This window comes from Phalaenopsis equestris, unplaced genomic scaffold, assembly GCF_001263595.1.
Source record: "Phalaenopsis equestris unplaced genomic scaffold, ASM126359v1 Scaffold000765, whole genome shotgun sequence".
Lineage (NCBI taxonomy): Eukaryota > Viridiplantae > Streptophyta > Magnoliopsida > Asparagales > Orchidaceae > Phalaenopsis > Phalaenopsis equestris.
In genome coordinates, this window is record NW_018165205.1 from 950,503 (window position 1) to 977,198 (window position 26,696).

Consider the following 26,696-nt stretch of genomic DNA (forward strand, 5'->3'; position numbering starts at 1 on the left):
TAGTTTATTTGATTGAGTCTCATCCTCAAGTCTTGTGTTTATCCCTCGGGATAAATACAGGATTTGAGGTAGAGCGCTCTTTCATTTAAACTGTGAAAAATATGAGGTCAGTTTGATTTCATATTTTTCTAAAATCATATATATATATACGTAAATTAAAAAGTCCTTCCGAAGCGGGTGACGGGATTTCGATTCCGGCGACCGACAGCTTCTTACGGGAGACCCCCAAACATAACTTTCTCCTTTTAAGCGCCGACATCTCTCTCCTTAGTCTAAATAATAACCAATAGAACTTTGAGGTAGCTCACCCAACCCGACGTAAATCCTCACACCCTCTTTAGGCTTCTGCACAATCATATTGTGCAGCGTAAAGTCTAACTCGTATTAGGTTCTGAGGTTGTCGTGTAGCACGACGTAAACTCTCTTATCTCTGCACGTTATTTGCATAGTCGAATATTATGCAAATATAAGTCCCAAATAATAAAATTGACAAGATTAAACACCTAAATAATATTGTCTCCAAAACTCAGTCACACATTATGATAGTTTAGGAGATCATTGAGGTTTCTCCTCGGGATCTATGACATCCTAACTTTTCCTTTCTTTGGACTCCAAAAAATAATTATTCATATTTGAGCCACTTTCACTTACTTTTTCACGTCCTACCGTAAAAATCTAAACCTGAAAATCTTGAAGACTAGTACCTCTGATCATTATCGAGAGTTTTCTCAAGTGATCGCAGTCATTTGTGATGTAATTAACTACAGGGGCTTGCCTCTATAGGGAACTTGAAACCCAAATAAAATAGACCCTATTTAATCTTTGTATTAGATAAGGGGAACTTGTCAGTCACACATAAAAGGTTCGAGATCAAACGGATGTCAAAAATCTCTTTGTTTGCAAGATTGGGTCTATCGCCAAGATATAGACTAATCTTTCGGAAATGTGTAATATTCATGTTATCAGATACGATTATATAAATTATTGAACGAATGAGAGCCTTTTAGTCTCATTTTTTTAAAATTAAAACATACTTTCAAAACCCAAATTATATACCTTTTATATTAAATTAAATTTCAAAAATTATTTTAAACTTTAAAAAATTTAACTGACAGTTCACTAAGCTTATTAGCTCAAATCAGATAGGCTAAATGACCGCAAAAACTAATTGAGCCGCACAAGACTAAGCTCAAGTCCTATTTAAAGTGAAGGGATCGAATGGAGTCTATGAACTAAGTTGATTTTGGTTCAAATAAACAAAGGAGCACCATAAACTAAAGCATGACTAGGCCTAGGTATTTTGATGTTTAATTAACTTTGAGCAGCCCACATAGGTATTTTGATGTCTAAGTTCAACTAAGGTTAAATCTATCTTAAGAGACAGAGCAACAGTTTATTAAATTTGACTAGGTTCACCAAGCTCACTAGCTCAAATCAAATGGGCTAAATCACCTTTAAACTAATTATGCCACACAAGAATAAGCTTGAGTCCTATTTAGTCAAGGGGTCTAATGGTGTCTAAGAACTAAGTTGATTTTGGTTCAAATAAACGAAGAAGTACCATAAACTCAAGCATGACTAAGGGTCTGCTTGAAGTGATTGCAGCATTTTAAAAATGTGATTGTAAAGTGGTGGCAGAGACAGCAACTTCGATATGTATGTGGGTAAGATCTCCAGGTCGTTGCCTTCAGTTGAGCAACAAGGTAAACAAATGTGCAAAACAAAGTCTGAAACATTTAAACTTCCATATATCTAATGCAAAATAGCATAATTAGAATGCGCGGTACTTTCTTTATCCACCTGCATTTCAAAGTTCTTGTGAGAAGCATGTAGCATACTTAAAATTTTTGGTCATGCATTACGCCAAGCAACAAGTATTTAAAAACAATAAAAATTAAAAACAAATATTTTGTTTATGGAAAAAAAATCCTTGGTATCATTTACGGTTCAATCTCTAGAAATCTATTTTATACTTTCGGGAAATTAACCTGATTTCCTATGATTTACCATTAATTGTTTTTTAATCTTTTGACTTGTGTTGTTTTTCAATCCTATCACAGTTTATTTTTCAAATTTTATCAAAAATTTATCTTTGATATTCCACCTTACATGATTATCTCAAGCTTATGAAACCAAATACAATTTTATAATAATCAAATAACCATATGTTAACGAAAAATAACCACATTAAAGGGAAAATTAGTAAGAAGAAAAAATACAGAACTAAAAAATAAATTTATTTCTAAAAGAGGCTAATAAGCATTATTTAAAAACCACAGATCTAGCTATTACTTAAAAAAAAAGACAGGACACAACAAAAACACAGTCAAATTCTAAGTCCTTGGAGCAATTCATCCTCGAATTAGACAAAGTAGTCATTAGCCACTTCCTATATAAAGTGCAATGAGTGTACCTCAAATAACAACTATATACATTGGAAATAAAAAAAAAGTTAGCTAAGTAAATTAAATGAGACCCCCATCAAATATAAGAATATGGAAATCTGCTAACCAAAGCAAATAAAAAAAAGGCAGATGATACAACAAGAAATGCAAATGTCTTTTATATTTCATAAACCCTAGCAAGACAGAGAAATTATCAGGTCAATGTTAGAATATAAGACTTCCATTTATGGAACGATACAAACAAAAAGTAGAAAAGTCAACCATATTGGGTTAAAATGTAATTGAATTCAAGATGCACACCTGAGCGCAATATCCAAGTTTCATGTCCAAACCCCAACCATGTATCAGGTCATTCTGCATAATTTTCAGAGGCACAGGCCAACCAAATGACGTGTCGTTAAACACAGCAATATAGGTAATTCTCTAGTAGATTGAATTGTGAAGATTTCTACAAGAAAAAGAAGCTCTAAATGCTTAAAAATTTGCACTAAATGTAATCTAAATTTTGCTACAAAAGCCTCAGTTCATCAACATATTAGTTGACATAAAGATCCATCATAGACTAAATCAAATAGGAGGCATGAAGCAATTGATTTTTACATGATTAGCATAACTCAGTGCAGAAATTCTAACGATGGACCATTGTTTTTAAAATTTATTTCAAAAAAGCGCATATTAATTGTAGTCAACGGGCATAGCACAAGGAAAATAGAAATATTGACGATTGATAATAAATTAATAAAGTTAAGATCTACAAGAACAGAATGTTGAGAGATAAAAGAAAAAAAACGACTCTCCTAATCAAAATTCATAGTCAAAGAGATAAGTACATCACATCATTATATACTAAAAGTACATAAAGATTAAACAATAAAAACATTATTCATAATGAATAAGCTTGTCAACGCTAGTTGAGTTGATTTTATAGACATCTTTCTCGATTCTTTCATGCAAAGTAATGAAGTATTAAAACTTGTTTTGTACAAATCCTTTTGCTTAACTTCTACCCAACTCCAAAAAACACATAAGAAAAAAAAGAAAAAAAGAAAAAAGTTCTATAAACTTGCATCCATTTCAACCTTTTGCTCGCACCCTTCATTAATTTTACCTACTTGTCTTTTCGGCGCTTCTTCTGGCACTTTATTTAACAAGCCAAAATCACTTAAGACCCATTTTTCACGTCTAATATTAAAAAAATTCTAACTCTAATCACCCCTAAAATATAATCAATCCTAAGAATATCCTCCAAATTTTGCTAAATAACCATTTTAAATTTGCATTTTTATCATGCTCAACATGACTATCACCAATTATTTACCATTAATTCAACTCTCAAATTCAAACAGCATAAATAAATATCAAAGAAGCTTCAATATTTTAAATGCCCAAACTAAAACGAGAATATATATCCTCTTCGCTACCTAAAAGAAAAAACATTCATGATTGTATATTATACTGAAAGACGTTACAAATGACAGAGAAAAGAGACAAAAGGTCAACAAGAACAAGCAGTTATAAAACTATATACATCATAATATTAAATCTAATAACCATTTCATTGGAATATTAATATACATTTTATTTGTATATATATATATATATATATATATATATATATATGTTCAATATCTAAAAGAGAAGGAATAGGAATTAGGAAGTTAACCTGGATAAGATGCCACACACATCGCCATGCAGACCTGGAAAATACGGGAACCATACCCTCAACCCATCTATCAACAACATTCCACCAGGAAGTTAGTCAAAAGGTAAAATTTTGAAAAATAAAAGGGGGAGATTTTTTACCCAAAAACGAGGCTGGATATAAAATAAAAAATGTAGGTTTAATCACGCAATATTTCTACATGAACAACAAGTGTAAGATTCCTTGGGGGCCTAACCGAGGTTTAAATCCTTTCATGTCTTTGTGTTGCATGTTGCTTCTTGCAAAAGCATTCAACATGTTCATACCGGAACTAAGATCCCCATTATTAAGTTGTGAGATAAAGAGCCAATGTATTTCAGCATATGTCAACTAGTGGTAGCAAAATAAACATTCTGGATGCAAATAGAGTTCAAACAGGCTGATTATTGAAGAAGATTAGGGGTTTATTTGTAAAACGGGAATATTGAAAAACTTTAGGGCTTTTGAAATAAGGGGTTGAACGAACGGGAATATTTAGTTACCAAAAGAATTCAAACAGGCTGATCATTACAGAAATCTTATGAAATAAGGGGTTGAACATGAACAAAGTTAATAAATAGGACACTAAAGAAAGAATCATAGAAAACCTAATCTATTCATTCCTAACATAGGCTTAAATAGGGTATTACAATGTTTTACAAATAAACCCCTAAACTTCTTCAATATTCCCTTTTTATCAATAGGACCCTAAATAAAGTCCACTTCTTAATACTCTCTCTCAAGATGGGCCGAAGATATCCACTAAGCCCATCTTGTCACATAACCTACACAAATCAAAGGAACCAAGTCTTTTCGTAAGGCAGACGACCACTTGCTCTCCAATCGCTACATGACTTAGCTCCAATAGCCTATCATTCAGCTTTTCCTTGATGAAGAATCTATCAATATCCACATGTTTGTTCTATCGTGTTCTACTAGGTTGTTGGCAATGCTAATTATTGACTTGTTGTCACACCACAACTTCATTTGAGTTCTTTGGTCCACTTTGAGCTCGACCCAGAAGGCTCTCAGCCACATCATCTTGGCAACTCCTAAGGTCATGGCCTTGAACTATGTCTTTGTTGTTGACATCGCTACTACAGATTATTTCTTGCTCTTCCAAGAGACCAAGTGACCCACTAAGAAAATGCAATATCTTGAGGTGGATCTTCTGTCATCTGCACTGTTAGGAGTGGAGACTAATTTGGTTAGAAGCGAAACATAGCACACTGCGCCTATGCGGCGAGTTGTGGGTGGTTAAGTGCCCACTTGGGTGCTACTCGAACTGAGAAGTTGACGCCTATGCGTCGGCTTCGAGCACATATGTGCCCATAAAGGCATCTATTTACCGAAAGCTTGGCGCATAAGCGCCAAGTTCTGGCGCTTATGCACCAAAAGCGGTTGGTGTCAAGAATTGGCTTTTAATCCCGATTTCAAGCGACCTATAGTAGGGTTTGGTGTATCTTCATTTGCATTCTTCACGAGCAATCCGATGAAGGTGAGGAGCGTCGAAGAGGTGGATTTCAGTGATTCGGCATGATTTTTTGCACAGAACGGAGAGAAAGATTGTGGAGCGAGTCCTGTAAGTTTTTTTTTTGTGTCTTGAGAGAATATTTGTGTGAGTTCTTTGCAAAACCTTCTAAATTTCATAATAAAAATTTTTTATTTTGTGGCTCCAAAGTTTTTTTCCCGTTCTCGAGTTTTTCCATGTATATTCTCATGTGTTTTTCTGGTTGTTTTGATTGTGCTTCTGTTTTTATTTTTGTTCTGATTTTTTTATTGAATTGGTGTGATCTCGTTAACTCACGGTGTGGTTTAGTTTTTAATTGATCATAAGCACCAGTAAAGTTGGGAATTATCCGTTAGGTGATTTCCTATCAACTGGTATCAGAGCAGGACTCGATTTAAGTGGGAGCAATGGCCAGAGAAGTAAGGTTCAAGGTGGAGAAGTACAATCGGATGAACATCGCATTCTGGAAGATGCAAGCGGAGGTTTTGTTGCATCAGAAAAAAAAAATTATACCTGCCACAACAAGGAATCACTAGAAAACCTGAGTCTATCCTATGGAAAAATGGGAAGTATTGGATCAAACGACATTGGGTTTGATTCGATTGTCATTTTTATCATATGTTACGTTCAACATTGTGAATGAGAAACATACGGTGGAACTCATGGAAGTACTGACCAAGATGTGTAAAAAACCTTCTGCTTCAAATAAGATTTTTTGATGAAGTTATTCAACATGAAGAGGGTGGAAAATAGTTTAGCGACAGAACATCTCATCAACTTTAACATTGAGATAAGTTAGTTGTGCTCTGTAGGGATCAAGTTTGATGATGAAGTCAGAGCACTGATAATACTATCTTTAATGTCGAAAACCTAGGATGACTTGGCAACGGCGGTAAGTAATTCTTCAGAGATTTCGAAGTTGAACTTCAATTATATCGTGGGTCTGATGCTGAATAAAGAAGTTCACAAAAAAAACACCAAATAGTGAATCTTCATCTTCTGCGTTGAATGTTGATATCATTGAAAGAAATCCGAGCAGGAATACTAACAAAGGTAGATCCAAGTCCAAGAAAGGAAAGTCCAAATCAAGCATAGGAGAATGATGGAACTGTGGTAAGAAGGGATACTTCAATAAGAACTGCAAAGCTCCAAGAAAAGCTGGTGGTGGAGGACAGGAAAGTAGTTTCTCTACTATTGTCTCCAAAAGTGAAATTCATAATGACTCTCTGGTGTTATCTCGAATTAGCACTGAATCCTGGATAGTGGATTCAACATGCTTACCTCAATAAAGAGGTATTTAAAAACTACACTCAAAGTGAGATAATAAGACATGCAATATAGACAAAAAAGGTGACGTCGATACCAAGTTACCGAATGGAACAATCTAGAAGCTTACTGAAGTTAGATATGTTCCAAGTTTGAAAAGAAATCTCATCTTTGTGAACCAGCTGGCAAAGTCAGGACTAGTGACTAATTTCACAGGTGATTCGTGGAAAGCGCCCAGGGGGAATAGTGATGGCTCGGGACAATAATGAAGGCACCCTTTATCAGATCAATGAAATTGTTGATTTCATTTATGCGGCTGGAACCAGGGTGGATGCAGGTCTGCGACACCGAAGGCTTGGCCATATGAGCGAGAATGGTATAAAGTCCATACTTTCAAAGAATAAGCTTCAGGATCTGAAATCAATTGATCTGGATTTCTGTGAAGACTGTATATACAGCAAGCAGAAAAGGTTTCCTTCTCTAAAAGCAGGTCAGTGGTGAAATCAAAGAAACTAGAGTTAGTGCATACAGACGTATGAGATCCTACTCCAATTCAATCCATTGGAGGTTCTCGCTATTTTGTTACGTTTATTGATGATCACACGAAAAATAAATGGATTTATTTCTTAAAGTGGCAATCTGATGTATTTGAAGTCTTTAAAAAATAGAAGGTTATCACAGAAAATGGGACAATCATGAAGTTGAAGTGTCTCAGATCAGTAAATGGGAGTATGTATCGTGATCAGAAGTTCAGAATTTTCTGTGCTACAGAGGGGGTCAAAAACAGTTCACTGTCCCAAGGACATCACAGCGGAAGGGTGTAGTTGAATGCAAGAACAGAACAATCACGAAGCGTGCAGGAGCATAAGGTTGCATACTGGCTTTGCCAAAACAGTTTTGGGTTAAACTGTTAACACTACAGGTTATCTAATAAACCGTAGTCCTTAAGTACCTTTGAAGGAAGGCCTACCTGAAGAGGTTTGAAGTGAAAAAAAGTCTATCTCATTTAAGAGTATATGGGTGTTCTGGATATGTGTTGTAAATACAATGGGTGTTCTGGATATGTGTTGTAAATACAGAGTCTAGAAGCAAGCTTGGCTCAAAATTTGTCAAGTGTATCTTCATTAAATATGATTCAGATGAGTTTGGGTAAAAATTTTGAGATTATCAAAATCAGAAATTCATCAGAAACAAGGACGTCACTTTCAATAAAATGGAGAAATACACGAACAGGGTCAAAACTCAGGATAGTCCGTCAGCCACTTCTGAAGAATCCAAATATGTTGAGATAGAAGGTACTAGTGAACAGAAACATAGAGAAAGAATAAGTGTTTAACTAGAAGGAGCACTGGAAGTTCCTCAGTTGTTTGCTACAAAAGTCAGAAGATCTAACAAAGTGACACGACCATACACAGATATTCTCCTTCATGCTATTTGTTAACTGATAGTGGTGAACGAGAGTATTTTGAATATGCCACTCAAGTTGAAGATTATGAAGAAATGCAATCTTTAGAGTCAAATCAGACTTGGGATTTGACGGTACTATAAAATGACAAAAAAACACTACACAACAAGTGGGTCTACAGGCTAAAAGAGGAGTTAGATAGTAGCAAGCACTACATGGCAAGGCTTGTTGTAAAGGGTTTCCGGCAGAAGAAATGAGTGGATTACACAGAGATCTTCTCCCTAGTGATAAAAATGATGACTATCAAAGTTGTGATGAGTATGATGCCAGTAGAATATCTACATCTGGAGCAGATTGATGTAAAAATAATTTTCTTACATAAAGTGTTGGAGGAGCCATATAAGTTGCAACCACAAGGTTACCAGCTTCCAAGCAAATAAGGGTTGGTCTATATATTGAAGAACAGCATATATGGTTTCAAGCAGGCCCAGAGACAGTGGTACAAGAGGTTTGACAGGTCATGTCAAACAATAGGTAGATGAAGTGTCAGACAGACCATTATTGTTTCATCAAACACTTCAATAACAGCTATATTTTATTTATTTTGTATGTGGATGACATGATGATTGCAGAAACAGATATGAAAAAAATCAAGGAATTGAAGAAACAAATATCAAGTAAGTTCGTGATAAAGAATTTAGTTCCAACGTGAAAAATACTCGGAATGAGAATCAACAGGAATAGAAATGCAGAAACACTAAAGTTGTCTCAGGCAGAGTATGTTGAAAACATCATACAGAGGGTCAACAATAGTGAGGCGAGATCAGTTAGCACTCCCTTAGGTAGTCACTTCAAACTATATAAGAAGTTATCGCCTAACTCTAAAGCAGAGCAAGCACAGATGGAGAAAACTCTGTATGTTTCAACAATTGGAAGTTTGATGTATGCGATGATTTATATCAGGCCAGATATTGCATATGTAGTGAGAGTGGTCAGAAGGTACATGAGAAATCCAGAAAGGCATCATTGGGAGACAGTAAAGTAGATTTTCAAGTATTTGAGGGGAACAATTAACAAGGCATTTTGCAATAAAAATGCAAGGATCAGTCTACAAAGATTCGTAGATTTAAATATGGCAGAAGATGTGGACAATATGAGAAGTACAACAGAGTATATATTTAAATTGGGGAGCATAACAATGAGTTGGGTTTCCAAGTTGTTGAAGATTGTTGTATTTTCAACTACGGAGCCCGAATATGTTATTATCAATGATGCTAACAAGGAGATTATTTGGCTACAGAACTTTATGACAGAATTGGGCAAATAACAGGGAATTGAAAAACTCTATAGTGACAGTATGAGTGTAATTCATCTTGCTAAAAATGTTGATTTTCATACCAAGACGAAACACATCCAGCTCAGGTATCATTTCAATCGATCTCTTCTAGAAGTTGGGCAGTTATTTCTGAAAAAGATACATTCAGCTGATAATCATGCGGATATGTCGACAACAGTGGTGATTGTTGAGAAATTGAAGTTGTGTTTAGCTTCAGTTAAGTTTCGTGAAGGTTGAGATCAGGGGTAAGCCACACCACGTTACGTGACCACGACACGTAACTATGAAGGCAATTTAGATGGAGATGCGGGTACAAAGAACTGGCTCTCGATACAATCAGTCTCCAAGTGGCAGATTGTTATGAGTGGAGACTGATTTCGTGAGCAACTGAACAGAGCACCCGACGTCAATGTGTCGAGTTGTGGGCACTTGGGTGCCGCTCGAACAGAGAAGTTGGCGCCTATGTGCCGGTTTGAGCGCATATGCGTCCCTATAAACGTTATTTCCCGAGAGCTTAGCGCATATGCGCTATGAGCGATTGCTATCGGAAATTGATTTTTAATACTGATTTCGAGCGGCGTGAGGTAGGACTCAGTGTATTTTCCTTCGGTATTCTTCGACGAGCATCCCGGTAAGGAGTGTCGAAGAGGTGGCTTTTGGTGATTCAACGTGATTTTTTTGTCGGATCGGAGAGAGAATTGTGGAGTGAGTCCTGTAAGTTTTCTTTGTGTGCGGAAGGAAAACTTATGTGAATTCTTTGTAAAAATTTCTTAATTTCATAGAGAATTTCTAGCGGTATGGCTCCACAATTTTTTCACTTTCTCAATTTTTTTACGAAAAATTCTCGTGTCATTTTCTGGTTGTTTTGATTATGATCTGTTTTAATTTTTGTTCTGGTATTTTATTATGATGTGGTTTAGTTTCTAATTAACCCCAAGTACCGATAAAGTTATGAATTGTTCGTTGTGTGATTTCATATCAAATTGCCCAGTCAGCGTCACAAAAGCCCTCAATGTCTAGCAAAACACAGGCTTCTTCACTACGATCGTTTATCGTCTTAGAACTAATATTTAGGAATATTTTAGCTTTGCTGCATTGAGTGTAGATTATCTATTAGATTTAACCTTGATCTGTCAATCCGTTAAGAAAGTCTTCTATATCTGGATCAATTGAACTCGTCAAATTGGATGAGTTTCGGAACTAAACAACTCCCATCATCAGACTAAAAAGATTGAGCTCTCCTACTACGACCATTATTATGACTTGTTGAGTAAGAAGAGTTTGCTCCTCCACTACGGCCATTTTTATGACTTGTTAAGTGAAGCGAGTTATCAGTGACTCGGTCATATTTGAGTTTATTGAGTCAGACCTTTTTAATCCACTTAATTCATAGATTTGAGTTGTATTAGAACTTGTATCTTTCTAACTTAACTCAAATTTTGAAAATCTTGAAGTTTTTTCAATTGAACTTTCAAGATCTTGGTTAACCAAAGAGAAAAATCATTGTTGTTTAAATTTTATCATGCAGATATTTTGCCGAATAGAAAAATTTTTAAGTTGATATTTGGAGGTTTCAGCATTGAAGAATGTTGTCAACCAAAATGAATGAAATCTCGATGTTAGGCATGATGTTAATGGTTGTATTTGGAGATCTCAATCATAAATTGATTTTCAATCTCAAAAACAGGAACCCATTATCCGATTAAACATATTTAGGGATCTCGACATCGAGCACAATATTAGCTCAAATAAACTAAAAAGAATGCCCAGTCTCATAGAGGGATTTTAAAATCAGTTGGGAATGCATTCTTGTATGACTAGAGAGTCCAGAAATATCTTCTAAAATCTCCTCAGGCTTATAGTTTCTCTGAACTTGATGAACTTCTTGTTAGGCTTGCAAAATAACTTGTAAGGGAGAGTGAGGAGCAACTGAAATTGACTCTTATTAGATTGCATTTAATGATCCTTCTTCCAGTGAGGATTGAAGATAGCATTCATTCGATTATTTTGACTTACCAAGGAGTGAGAAATGACCACATTAATATCCTACAAACATAAATTTCATAACGCCTCTACTCGTGGGGTTTAAGCACATCTTTATTTTTTTTTCAAACTCATTTAGTCGTTGAAAGAATCTCAAGATTTGGATCACTTATTTTATCAGGTTGGATAAGCTAACACAAGACAGTTATTGTCATTAGATGGACAAAGCAGCGGCTTCTTCACTACGGTCATTTTAATGACTTGTTGAGTGAATAGAGCTGCCGGCGACTAAGTCATCTTCAGGCTTGTTGAGTCCTACCTTCGGGGCTTGCTTGTGCCCTAAACTTAAGCTGTAAACAAATTTGTGCCTCTCCAACTTCACTTGCTGAAATCACGAGCTCCAAATTCTCCTGTTTGAGTTTCTGAATTCTGACAAGGCTTGAGAAATGAATATGACTTTGAGATTGCCTCGTCTATAATTACCTTGAAGATAGATTCATTTTTGCTTAAATTGACTGAGCACTTTGGCACTAATATGGTAAAAAAATGTCATTTGGGGATCTTGCATCCGACACAATGTCAACCCAAATGATAAAATATAGAACATATTTGGGAATCTCGACTTAAAACTTGATGTCAACCCAAATAATATAAGAGAAACATATTTGGGGATCACAGCTCAATGCTAGATGAAAATCCAAATAAAAAAGTAGCCCGCTGATAATAGGGTAAAGTCTGACTCTAGCTAAAATGTATTCTTCGACGAGCATCCCGGTGAGGAGTATTAAATTGTTGAGTGAAGAGAAAAGCTAACAACTCGGCCACATTTTGGCTTGACGAGTCTAGCCTTTGTTTGAGTCCTTGACTTGAGCAAAAGAGAATTTATATTTTATCATCATCAAACTGACAAGCGGGGCTCTTCACAATGACCTTGGCTTACAGTGAAGAGGAAAGCCAACAACTAGACCACATATTGGTTTGATGATTTTGACCTCGATCTGACTCATAGACTAGAGCATAAGAGAATTTATGTTTCTCCAATTTAACTGTCGAAGTTTGTAGGTTTTCATAGATTTTTTCGCTTGATATTTTATATCTTAGCTAGTTTTGAAGATGAACCTCTAACTTTTAGAATCATCTTATACATCTTACATGAAACTTTTTTTTAATTGACAAATGAAATATAAGTTTATCATTGATAACTTAAATTTTTTCTCGGGGATCTCAATGTAAAACACAATGTCGCCCGAGTTACTTGGGTATCTTGTCCATGAGTACGATATCAACCCAAATGGAGGGAGATCTCGGTGTTATACAAGATGTCATCTCTTCTAGATAGATGATTTCAACCTTGAATTTGGTATTTACCCCAAAAAGAATGAGCCCGCTGTCTGATAAAGAATGGACTTCAGTGCCCGGAGCGCTCAATAGTCTCAGTTTTGACCATGAATTTAACTTGAATGCGTGAAAATCTTTAAAATATTTGTTCCTCATCTAGCAAAAAGGAACAACTTGAGTTTACAATGCACGTAAGGACCTCAACTATGAGCGTGATTTCAACCTAGATGATAGGTTCTAAGCTTGGATCTCAATGCTACCCTGAAAGTTTGTCTCCCTGGTTTGGAAAAAGGGTTGATTTCAGCACTTAGTAGATATATCTGAGAATCTCGACATTTAGCATGATTTCAACTCAAATGATTAAGAAGACTCCCTATATTGCAGGAGAAATTTCAGCAACACTTGGTATTTTTGGTGATATCGGCTTAGAGTAAGGTGTCAACCCAAATAAACTTAGAAATACCCATATTAACTTGGAAAAGCGTAGTTGTATCATAATGATGCTTGGGTCTTTTTGGGGATCTTGTCTTAGAGCACGGTGTCGACCAAAATAAAATAAAAAAATGTCCCGCCTTGCTAGGGAAAACTTAATGAGAACTTGGAAATGCATTCTTGCATTAAATAAGAATTTCCAATGAAGCATTACACTCGTGGTGGAATAGAGCATATATTCTCTTTTCACTATAGGAAACTTTTGTAACAGCTTTAACAAGGGAGCTATGTGTAATATTTCATCAAACATCGATCATTGATTGTCGACATTAATCGTCGACTATTAAAGTAATTGAGTTGGTAGGCTCCTCCATATACGTCTTTTTTATGACAAAAATACCTTCCAAGTTAAGCTTAAATTTTCTGTCAACTTTAGGTTTGATGAAATCACTCTGCGAAAAAAATTATTTCAGCTTGAATTTAATAATCCTCCAACCCATGAGGATTTAAGATACATCTCTTTTTATATATTAGGAGGTAAGAAATTACCATAGCCATATCCTGCTAGCATTAAATTGATAACTTCTTTGCCCGCAAGGTTTATGCTGACTAAAGATGGGATCTCTTAGCAAGCTTTTCAAGGTGTCAACCATCTTAAGATTCTTCAATAAACTTTTTTCAAAATTCATCTTCGCACAATCTTGTTAATGACAGATCTCTAAGAGCACAAATCAGACGTCACTCCAATTCCTTCTCTGATCATTTTACCTTCATTAATTTTGAGCAATTATCTAAGAAGAAAGATAACCGCTTTTTAATTGGAGCTCTATTGGTCTACTATAAAAAATCAAAATTTAGCATGATTCATTTCAGTAGGGCTTAATTTGTTGAACTCAAGAAAAGTAGTTCAATATCACTAGCCGAGCTCTTTCTATTAACCGATTTTAGATTTTTTTTTAATTGATTGTGGACAGGAATACTCTTTTATGAGGCTAGAGCTTGTTGAAAGACAGATTGATCAAGTAACAATCACAAAGCTCTTAATATTCTTCTTTCTCCTTCATAATTTCAAATAATATACTTCTTCGACAAACTGAAGTCATATGATGTAGCTTCAAAAAAATACAATCATGGTCATAGCGTCAACAATGGGAATCTCCAAACCAACAAGCTGCAAAGTGGTATTCTTCTAGAGAGCCATAATACCGAGATTCACCATTATGACTGCTTCTTTAGAATTCGTTCTTGACATATTTTGCAAACAACAGATCTCTGAAAGTCTTAACCAGAGATCAACCAACGACCATCATAGTCTTCGATTCTACAACCTACTGCACTGAAGAAACCTACGTATCTACTCAAGGTGCTTGTCAGGAGCTCCAATGGTGTGAGCTCGAGTTTTACATAAATTAGTTTTAGTAGTTTGAGTTGTATGTAAAGCATAACAAGAATTAAATGTTCAATACAATTTTTTTTAGATTTTGATTTTTATTTTCATATTTTTATTTTATTTTTTGTACTCTTGTTTAGTTTGTACATTTTAAAATTTGTAATAAATTGATTCTTATTTTGTAAATTTTTGTCAAATAATATTAATATTCTTGTATAAAATTTTGCAATCAATTTTGTAAAGTTTTTTGAGTTCATCATTTTTTTAAGTTAATAAATATCTGAATTTTTGTATGAAATTTGTTCTTGAAAAAATTTTAGGCAAAATTATTATTTTTTTAAAAAATAATATTTATTAAAATAATTTTATATTCTAACGAGTCAATTTTGAGCCGAACACGAACATGAAAATATTATTTGAGCCGAACACAAACACACTGTTCACGAGCCATTTCGAACACGAGCCGATTTTGAACGCGAGCCAGATTCGAACGAGTCGAACACGAGCCGAGCCTAAGCCAACCCTATTTAGAGGCTTAATTATGAAAATAGACCCTTCCAGTTGAAATCTTCCGTCAATTCGGCCATCATCAATGATTTAAGCATTTAAAACTTCTATATTTGAAGAGGGCGTTTAGCTTCGTTAGTTTAGATTTTTTTGGAGTATGAGTCATGTCTATTCCAGTTCTTACAATGAGAAAGATCTATCTAGGTGATTTGGACTTGTAAGGATTTGAACGTTTATTACATTTACTTGACTAATCAACTCCAGTCCCTTGCAAGAAGAATCATACTAGTTGTCTGGGACTTACAACCCAGCCCTATAGGCATAGTAGCCCAATTAGCCCGTGCAACATTCTCAAACTAGCATTTGAGCATTTAATACATTGGTTGGAATGCGTGTTGACATAAAAAAATAATATCCTTTGTTAATTAAGGTAAGGATAACTTAAACTTGTCCTCTTAAACAAACATCCACCCAAGATCTACAAAGACCGCTCAGACAACGCAACCCCTGATTGTTGATAAGGATTTTTCAGTTAAGTTGAGTTGACTACCACTTCTAACTAAGTAGATCAAAGACTATGACGACTCGGATGACAAAACTATGGGATCTTGATCGAGTTTCATCCTCATTTCCTCCAATATTTGTTTTAAGCTTCAAGTGATAAAATTTGTAACTTAAGTTCTATGTTATGATATATTGAATATTCAATTCAAAATGACAAACCTTAATCGAAAGTGTTATCTCGTTATCAGAAGTAATTAACCATAAGGGCTTGTGCATATGGGAAACCTCGAACCCCATATCAAAAAGTTATTGCAAAATGAGGGTGAAATCTCTAAGTAATGTATTATCTATAATCTCATCCACCTTCTGAAAATTTAACCCTCCAAAGCTCTCTCAACAAAAAATAAATAAAATTAACTGCAGAGAATTTCGAGGAGTGTCAAAATTTTCGAAGTCCGCACTATTGGAAGTTTGATGTATGAGATGATATGTACAAGATCAAATATTGCACATATAATATGAGTGATCAGCAGATACATGGGTAATCGAGGCAAACATCATAGAGAGAAAATGAAGTGAATTTTCAGATAATTTAGAAGAATAGTCAACAGGGCACTTTGTTTCAAAGGTGCAGAGATTGATCTACAAGAATATGAAGATTCAGATCCGTAAGAGGATAAAGATGGTAGAAGTGCAACGGAATATATATTCACTTTGGAGAACGCAACAGTGAGTATGGTTTCCAGACTGCAGAAGATATTACACTTTCAACTACATAAATTGAGTACATTGCTATCACTGAGGCAAGGACTTGATCTGGCTGCAGAGCTTTATGGCAGAACTTGATATTCTCCTAACAAGATATTGGAAAGCTTCATAATGCAAGTATGAGTGTTATTCATCGAGCTAATAATATCGTTTTTCATGTCAGTATAAAATAGATGGCATATATTTTGAAAAAGACAACTCAGAATCATGCATACATGTTGACTTAAGTGGTTAGAATTGAAAAACTAAAACTAAGCTTGGCTTCAGTGGGAGTTCACGAAAGTTGAGACTATAGATGAGTCGCACTGCATTACATGAATGAAGATGGTACAGACCTGGAGGTGCAGATCTTGAGAAAAGAAACTGAATGCAATCAGTCTCTATAAGTAAAAGATTTATAGTGTGTATAGTTTGATTGGGTTGGAAACCCTGCCGCACAAACCAGAGCTCGGTGAGAGGACCTAGGGCCCCAGCACCAATAAGGGTGCCTAAGGGTGCCTAGGCGCTCAGTAAAACGAGCAATGGTAAATCTAGTACCCTGAATGGGAACGACTAAGCCACTGTATGTTCATTTCTAGGTTCGAAAAAAGAGACGTTGGAAACTCAGTGCTCAAGACATGCTGATTCAATACCCAGACGAATGACTCCATACAAGGTGCATGGAAAGGCAATGCTTGGGAGTGGTGCTTAGGAGCGCTTTCTCTTTCCATCAAAATTTAATTCCTCGACTTCTATATGATGAACAGATCTCTCAGCACTGCGTGTAAAAAGAGTAGGACAGAGCAAGCGGTGCAGTGAGTTCTGTGTAGGATTTCTGCGGTTTGCTCTTGTACAATAGAGAGAAGAGCCTTCTTGAGTCCCATTTTTGTAGACAAAAACTTTGAGTGTGGCGTATTTTATACATCGAACAAGGTTTCTTTGTCCCAACAACTTCTAGTTATTCAACGTGCACATAAGGTATTATAACACCTATGGATCAAAGCTAGTTGTAGTTATTTCGCTTCAAAGATCTTCATATACTACAAGTTCAAAATGTGATTTCATTGACCAAAGAAGCTTAAAATATCCTTACCTGTAAGGGGCTGAACTTAAGACAAAGTAAATGACTTGAGCTAATGAAAAAAATAAAATATGATGCAAATTTACACAAAACCCAAGATAGGCTAAAGCATGATATCATAATTTTAACCTTTACGACACAACAAGAAGTGGAGTGGTTTTTACGAACCTAAAATAATAAACTTTAGATAGCAAGAAATATAGCTCTTTATGTAATAGAAAGCCTACCCAGTGCAAGGAGGTCCTTTGCTTTCATCTGAGCAATTTACACTTCCGCAAAAATACACCCTTCTAATTAAGTAAAGCAAAAAAAGAAGAATGAGGAACTGCACAATATAATTATTGAGACAATAACAAACATTCACTCGGATAAATAAATATTACAACTACCTATGAACTTTTGTCTTTCTATTTCGGACTGTAATTCGATGGTGAATGTCGGATGATAGTTCTGGATCAACAGCGGGTTGTGAAATCTCCAATCCTTCAGAAAAAATTATTCGCATATACCTGGCATAAAAAAAAATTTAATTGTTGGCAGGATGGAAAGGATTGTAAGCAGAATTACAGAAAACTCAACATACAAAGACTGGAAGGAACTATGATTATCTTTACACAAAGAAGTGATAGTTAGAGAAATCATTCATATAAGAAAATATTAGAAAATTCAAGAAATTAATATAATTTTGAAGAGGTTCACACAATTAAAGCAGAGAGATTCAAGCACAAAATAGAGCTGAACATTATATGCTTACAATTAAAGCAGAGAGATTCAAGCCTCTAGCTCCTTCAGGAAAATTGCACAAGCGACCCTCCACCCTCCACCCTCCACCCTCCACCTTCCACCATCACTTCTACCACACTCAGAATTTAATAAACTTAATCTCGTAGATTTTGCAAGCAGCCTATGGACACAATTTAAGGAGATGATAGCGAGGGAATAGCACTTCTCCCTCATTTGCTTCATCCCGTGCCACAAAGGTGAACTCCTCTCTCCCTTTCCCTTTTCCTTGAGTGAGAGTCTTCCTTAACAATCAAAACATCAAAAGCCTATCATCATAAATCCTCAAACATAACATCACAAATCCTCATCTCCTTTAGCCAAGAATCACAAGCCCTACCCTTTTATATCTTTCCTTTGCAATTCTCTCAAGAAGCGGTTGTCTTTCCCTCCACAAACACTCAGTACATTCATAGTTATCAATCTTCAGAGAACTTTTACGCAACCTCATCTTCTCCTCCCATTCTTTTGCTTAGCTCTTGATGCTCAAAAATCTAAATCATTAATCAATTAGACCTTAGATTTGATTTTAGTTTGATTAGTTTTAGGGATAGATTATATATTTCAGTTTAAGAGTTTAGGGATTAATTTTTTAGAGGCGATAATTAAACAAGGATGGCTAATGGGTAACTTATGTTAACTAAGTTGCTCTTCTGTTAGCTAACTTTTGATTTTCGATGCCTAGAATATGTGTTTCTGATTTATTTGGAATTCATAATATAAGTAATATTCGTTTATTGTTGTTCCATAGTTCTCGACCGAGTTTTGGACTCTCGAAATACTATCTCGATGTAGTCATTTTTTATTTATTGAATATAAGTGCATCCCTTTTAATCAGGGCATTATTTGTGCTACTTGTGATAGGCTCCCTAGGTATTTAAAAATTTATCAATCCTATCTTTCACATTTAATTATTGTCATAAATACTATCATAGATTCATTTGAATGTCTATAATGAATTATCATATGATGTAAAGTATTTCACAATGATTAATTGATGCATAAATTCCTTAATATTAAAATAATTCTATATGATAACAAGAGTTATTCCCATGCACAATGTCTTTGTCCAATACAATAAATCATGCTTATGGAAATCATATTCTATCATGAAGCTAGCTTTGGTGATATTGATTACGGAATATTTACTAAAAATTTGTTTATGATATGTATAATATATATATATATATATATATATATATATATATATATGTACAAGCACTAAATGAATCCTAGTGACCAGGCTAGACCCACTTAGACCAACCTATGGAAGCCATGGACTAGTGGTCCCTTGATTTAAGGGATATTATCCTTTTTTGGGCCTAAACCAAGAAATCCTTGCCATCATACCAAATCATTAGGGGTTAATCATAATTAAACCTCCACTTGGCTCACCTGGCTGCCTGACCGCTTCCCCTGCCCTAGCCAGCCTCCTTAGTAGCTGGAAGTCCCCAAAACTAAGAGCCACCTTGCTCAAATTTAAACTCGATTACACCCACCTAAGCTGGCCAGCTCCAATTGGCCTTGGCACATTTGAACCCTCCACATAAGCAATTATTGAACCCAAGTTGAAGCCTTAAGCTCCACTCCAAACTCTCTTATTTAAACAACCCCATTCCCGACTAAAGGGGAGATGATCTAAATCCTTAGGGAAACTCTGCCAAAATCTCACTAGAGACTCTCTAAGAACTCCTCTACTCAAGCCCACCATTTTCCTTCTCTGGTTCCCCTCGTGAGTGCCCAATTTTGAGCTAAAAAATTTATCTCAAAACAGGACAAATTTCTCCACACCTCCACCCTCCAACAAACTCCAATTCCCTATGCGCACACCATCTCCACAGTGAGAGGAGTTAATTTCCCACGAAAGCCCTATCCTAAAAAGGCTCTAACATAGCTCTAGACCAACACCTGAAATAGTTCAATTGAAATCATATCTAGACAATTCACTAGGGCCTTGAACTTCATGTGAAGGTTCATTGGGTCCATTCAAAGATACCACAACCATCTGATTGAGGCCTACCCTCTCAGACAAAGGTATTAAACATCAACCCTAATCCAAGCCTATTTTTACTCACCATACGTATTTATTGTATTTTATATCATAATATATATATATATATATATATATATATGTTTGTCTGTTATTGATATATGAAGTCTATGAAACTCTTTTGAAATCGGCTAGACGGATAAACAGGTCCATAGAGTATCATCATTTATAATTTAAAAAAAAAAAAAAGATTTTAGAGATTAATAAAAACCTTCACCATCTAGACTATATTGGTAGACAAAATATAGAGTTATATAAATATAAAAGTACTATGATAAAATGTTGATGAATCATCGTTAGATGTCTATGTGCATGTCTAATGTGACTATACATGTTAGTATAAAAATGTACAGAGTAATGATTTTTATATGAATGACAATATCATAAATCATCTTTTACATTTAATATGTGCAATACTATTCTAATTTGATAATAGGATGGCATTCATCATATTAATATTATATTGTAAATTGTCTCTTTTATTCTTCACTTCACATGCCACTTTATCTTGCTATTTAAGCTATAATAAATATGAGCAATTTGCTGGGAGTACATGTCAAACTCATTTGTGATAACTTATCTTCTAACTAGTTATATTAGGTTACTTGGTGAACCATTGTTGCAAATGCAAATCCTTAATCATTAACTTCCTTAATTCATTTTTAGTTTTTAATTGTGGTTCTTAGTTTAGACTTCTATTTAGGTTTGGGATAAGTATTTAAAAAAAAAAATAGATTTTAGAGATTAATAAAAACCTTCACCATCTAGACTATATTGGTAGACAAAATATAGAGTTATATAAATATAAAAGTACTATGATAAAATGTTGATGAATCATCGTTAGATGTCTATGTGCATGTCTAATGTGACTATACATGTTAGTATAAAAATGCACAGAGTAATGATTTTTATATGAATGACAATATCATAAATCATCTTTTACATTTAATATGTGCAATACTATTCTAATTTGATAATAGGATGGCATTCATCATATTAATATTATATTGTAAATTGTCTCTTTTATTCTTCACTTCACATGCCACTTTATCTTGCTATTTAAGCTATAATAAATATGAGCAATTTGCTGGGAGTACATGTCAAACTCATTTGTGATAACTTATCTTCTAACTAGTTATATTAGGTTACTTGGTGAACCATTGTTGCAAATGCAAATCCTTGATCATTAACTACTTCCTTAATTCATTTTTAGTTTTTAATTGTGGTTCTTAGTTTAGACTTCTATTTAGGTTTGGGATAAGTATTTAAAAAAAAAAATAGATTTTAGAGATTAATAAAAACCTTCACCATCTAGACTATATTGGTAGACAAAATATAGAGTTATATAAATATAAAAGTACTATGATAAAATGTTGATGAATCATCGTTAGATGTCTATGTGCATGTCTAATGTGACTATACATGTTAGTATAAAAATGCACAGAGTAATGATTTTTATATGAATGACAATATCATAAATCATCTTTTACATTTAATATGTGCAATACTATTCTAATTTGATAATAGGATGGCATTCATCATATTAATATTATATTGTAAATTGTCTCTTTTATTCTTCACTTCACATGCCACTTTATCTTGCTATTTAAGCTATAATAAATATGAGCAATTTGCTGGGAGTACATGTCAAACTCATTTGTGATAACTTATCTTCTAACTAGTTATATTAGGTTACTTGGTGAACCATTGTTGCAAATGCAAATCCTTAATCATTAACTTCCTTAATTCATTTTTAGTTTTTAATTGTGGTTCTTAGTTTAGACTTCTATTTAGGTTTGGGATAAGTATTTAAAAAAAAAAATAGATTTTAGAGATTAATAAAAACCTTCACCATCTAGACTATATTGGTAGACAAAATATAGAATTATATAAATATAAAGGTACTATGATAAAATGTTGATGAATCATCGTTAGGTGTCTATGTGCATGTCTAATGTGACTATACATGTTAGTATAAAAATGCACAGAGTAATGATTTTTATATGAATGACAATATCATAAATCATCTTTTACATTTAATATGTGCAATACTATTCTAATTTGATAATAGGATGGCATTCATCATATTAATATTATATTGTAAATTGTCTCTTTTATTGTTCACTTCACATGCCACTTTATCTTGCTATTTAAGCTATAATAAATATGAGCAATTTGCTGGGAGTACATGTCAAACTCATTTGTGATAACTTATCTTCTAACTAGTTATATTAGGTTACTTGGTGAACCATTGTTGCAAATGCAAATCCTTAATCATTAACTTCCTTAATTCATTTTTAGTTTTTAATTGTGGTTCTTAGTTTAGACTTCTATTTAGGTTTGGGATAAGTATAACTTTTTTGGTTCATTTCTAAAATGTCTTTTCCATATGTTGATAGATAAAAATGGAATCATCAAAAGATTCACATATCTTTCAAGATATTCAGATGATTGATGCAATGAGATGGCCAAAATTTTAGCAGTTTCAAGCCCCAAATAAAGATAAATAAGATAACCTTTAAATAGGCTTGAATAACAAAAACTTTACATACCAAACTTCGTTCATTTTTCGAGATTAGAACTTTTCGAGATTAGAACTTCTTGTGATACTGAATAATTTTATCCTAAAGTATAGAGTTAGCTTTCTTTACTTTGATTAATTTCACGAAGCCAAAATCAGATGATAATAGGATCCAAGCTAGTGTTATTGCAGAAAACTAATGTTTTCATACAATACATCATCCACTTCAAATGCAACACAAATAATGTAAACTTTTTAAAGCCTAAACTACACAAGAAGAATTAGCCCTCATCATCATGTTTGTTACAACTTCCAATAAAGCATTAAAAAAATTGGATAACCACATTTCCATGAAGCAATCGCAATGCACTCAACAAAATAATGCAACCAATTCATTTTCAGCAGCAAGAGAACACTCATGAAAACTATAAAACTTCTGCATTTGCACGGACCTTCCTAAGGCTGGTATACAACAATGGAAATAAATAATAATAATAATAATAATTTGACAGAAGTTTCGAGGATGGTTGTCTTATTATTAATTTTGATACTACCAGCATGCCTCAATATCATGGTCTACTTTTACCATCAAATCATCCTTCATCCTTACTTTTTCTTACTCTAATTGCCTAAAGCTTGAAACTTACAGCATGGAATGACCTTCAGTGTTTTACAGAACAGCACAACATTAAAGAAGCCAAGGGTCAAAACCTCGTTATTGGAGTAAATTGTAATTTAATAAAATAAAGTGATGCTATTCTTCAATTTCCTTAAGTTCAAATAAAAAAACAGAGCTTTGTGAGTTTTCTAAAATAAGAATATGTTCACCGATCATCAGATCACTGAAAAGACTTTATCAGATTGCTCTAGTCAGAAAAAACACATACAAGCAAACATGTCATATCACATTCTTATGAATATTTGCGCAGAAATTCAACTCATAAATACCTTCCAGGATTAAAATAATCAACTCCTATATCTTCATCCCAGAGAAAGATATAATCATATAAAGCTACCACATCTGGATGTAGAAAACGCTTCGCAAACCACCTGCATGAAGTTTTCTCGAAATTTAGATCATTAAGGCTTGCACAATGATCTATGCAGTCCATGATCAAGAAGATGAAATCATTGCATGTTTGTCTCTCTATTTGTAATGCTAGTACAGGACGTAGCCAGGCTATTAGTTAAATGTCACAGCATGCATGGTAGAACTACATGTGATTGCTTGAATGGAGATGTTTATTACGGTTAGTTTACAAAGACATGTATTCTTAAAATAAAATATATTACCACTTTGTTTGGTTTTGTGCGAGTATGTGGATTGCTTTGTCAGTCCATTCAAGGTCGTGCCAACCATCCACATTTCCATCATAATGAAAAAGTATAATGGAACAATTATCTATTAAAAACTGAGCAAACAAGAGTGCAAAATTCATCAGCTTTAATATGTAAATAAAAAAAAGGAAGCCATAACTAAGCTCGTTGTGAAAGAGTTTGGACTATCTGCATACCTTACGAACCATCTTGTCTACATTTTGTTTTTGTGATATACCAACAGCAATTGCCAATAAACCCGCAAAATTTACATTAGTACCCTGAAAAAAAAAAACAAAATATTCACTTATTTTGACAGCATACAACGGCTTTGCACATACATATCCAGTTAGACAAAAGTTAAATTAACAAAGTAAAACATTTACAAGCCTACCAGAATTAGCATTTCAAAGAATATATGTTTCAAGTGAAACATCACGATGCAGGAAGGCAAAGTAAATCATACAAGAATTTAGAATCTAAACCTGCTTTCCTTAGAGAACCATTAGCCAAGGCAAACAAAGAATAAACCAAAAAATAGATAGGAGTTTGAAAGTCCTTATATCTTAGAAGATGGGTTCCACAACGAATCATTGCTCCAATGATGCTTCAATATAGTTCACTCCAAGCTCTACTAACATTCAAAAATGATAGTGGTTATAAAGGGAGGAGAGAATCCTTCCTTTCATATATGGCAATGTCGGTTGAATCCCCACTCTGAGAAGGTGGGGGGTAACTGCTAGAGATCCTTGAGTTGGCTAACACTTACTAAGGCAATGATGGAGGGAGAAAGAGAAGAAATTCCATATAATATTATATGAAAAAATCATCCAATCCTCCGTTATGAGAGGAACACCAAGTAGTACTTATGACATAGCTAGCAAAAATCTAATATCAACACAACATAACATTTCATTACATCGCAGGGGTACTTATAGAAGTACGAAGGAAGAGAAAAGAAGGGAAGCACCATGATATAATAAGATCCTTAAATGCATAAGAAAATGATTTAAATGCCTATGCGACTTCTTTGTCTTCTTCAACTTTTATTTTCTATGGTTTGTGTATTGAAAATGATGATTCACCTGCTCCACAAATTAAAGTGTTGAATTTAAAAGACTTTAAGAATAAGCTACTTTTAACTCCGCTCCAAATCTCCATAGATAAGCTGCTTCAAATCTACTCCAAATCTTCAAGAATACTCTGCTTTTATCCAAGTGAGGTTCAAACATCACATGCATAGCTCATGCAAAAAAACAAACACAATAGTTCTTTAAGCAATACACAACTACAAACTTCCTCGTTCATTTATATATCAATTAATTCATCATCAAAATACATTAAATGCAAATATAAAGCTCAATTTGTGAAAATATAATAGAAAAACACGAATGGCCTCGGAGCAAGCAGCATTTCATAGAAAGCAAGTATTGATCAGGTCCATATTGGGGAAAAGTACACAAAATGACAATGATGAGATAAAACAACTGCAAGCAAAGATATCTCAAGGTGTCCATGAAAGGAAATGGAGGAAAACGGGAGAAAAAAGTAAGTCGAAATTTTAGTTACTTTGGAATTAGAGACGTTCCAAAGAGGCTTCATCTCCATGTCGGTGGTTGATTCCACAATGCCACGCGGAAGAGCTGTGATGCTGGTCCTGAACTGCTTCTGAAACACCATAATCAAATGATAACCATTTTCTCACCCATGGTAACACCCAATCCGACAAAAAAGCTGACTTACCTGTACCACCGCCTGCGGGCGGATCCTTTCAGTCACCTGGCCATAATCAGAGCTTGAGTAAAGCCGTCGGAAGAACAGAAGACAATAATTAATGGGGTGAGAGACATAGCAACAAAGAGATAATAAGAAGAAGACCTTGAGATGATCATGCTGGATCTTCGTAGTGATGAAGGCGAGGACTACCAAAGCCGTCAGGAACGCGAGAAGACCGACAGAAGCTCGCTTCTTCATTGTGGCTTCACAGGCAAGGGCTTTCCTCTTCTACGTTTCTCTACACACACACTCTCTCTCTCTCTCTCTCTCTCTCTCTCTCTCTCTCTCTCTCTCTCGTCCTCTCCGCCGCTCTCCTCGATCGACGCCGTGCTTGGCGGTGGGACAGCAGAAGAAAGCGACGATGGAAGAAAATGCTTTGATGAATTTCATATGTATTTCGTCGTAATGGTAATTTGTCTTACATTCTTAGATAAATGCTGATATTTTAACATATTTAAATAAATAAATGATTGCAAAATACAATCCTAAACGGCTAGAACAAAATTTTGATTTATGATATTCTTCTAATTATGTCCCTGGTAATGATCAAATTTTTAATTTGAATGTTTCCAAAAAAAAATGTTAGATTTTTATAGTGATGGTACAGTATAAACTTTAATTAATTTCTGATAATCTCGTCACGGATTAATCTAGTAATGATAATTTT

General features: G+C 34.5%; 1 protein-coding gene across 1 annotated transcript in view; it reads right to left on the reverse strand.

Annotated features, from left to right (window-relative positions):
• LOC110031051 overlaps positions 1 to 26,413 on the reverse strand; it is a 48,741-nt gene extending 22,328 nt beyond the window's left edge. Inside the window, exons 1-10 of the mRNA XM_020734086.1 lie at positions 26,132 to 26,413; positions 25,997 to 26,032; positions 25,823 to 25,921; positions 24,451 to 24,534; positions 24,230 to 24,348; positions 23,885 to 23,986; positions 17,975 to 18,094; positions 17,813 to 17,875; positions 4,069 to 4,135; positions 2,706 to 2,759 (exon numbers count right to left, since the gene is read on the reverse strand). Coding sequence (XP_020589745.1) covers positions 2,706 to 2,759; positions 4,069 to 4,135; positions 17,813 to 17,875; positions 17,975 to 18,094; positions 23,885 to 23,986; positions 24,230 to 24,348; positions 24,451 to 24,534; positions 25,823 to 25,921; positions 25,997 to 26,032; positions 26,132 to 26,227 — 840 coding nt within the window. The 5' untranslated portion in view covers positions 26,228 to 26,413. The remainder of the gene's footprint in view (positions 1 to 2,705; positions 2,760 to 4,068; positions 4,136 to 17,812; positions 17,876 to 17,974; positions 18,095 to 23,884; positions 23,987 to 24,229; positions 24,349 to 24,450; positions 24,535 to 25,822; positions 25,922 to 25,996; positions 26,033 to 26,131) is intronic.
• Positions 26,414 to 26,696: the final 283 nt, after the last annotated feature.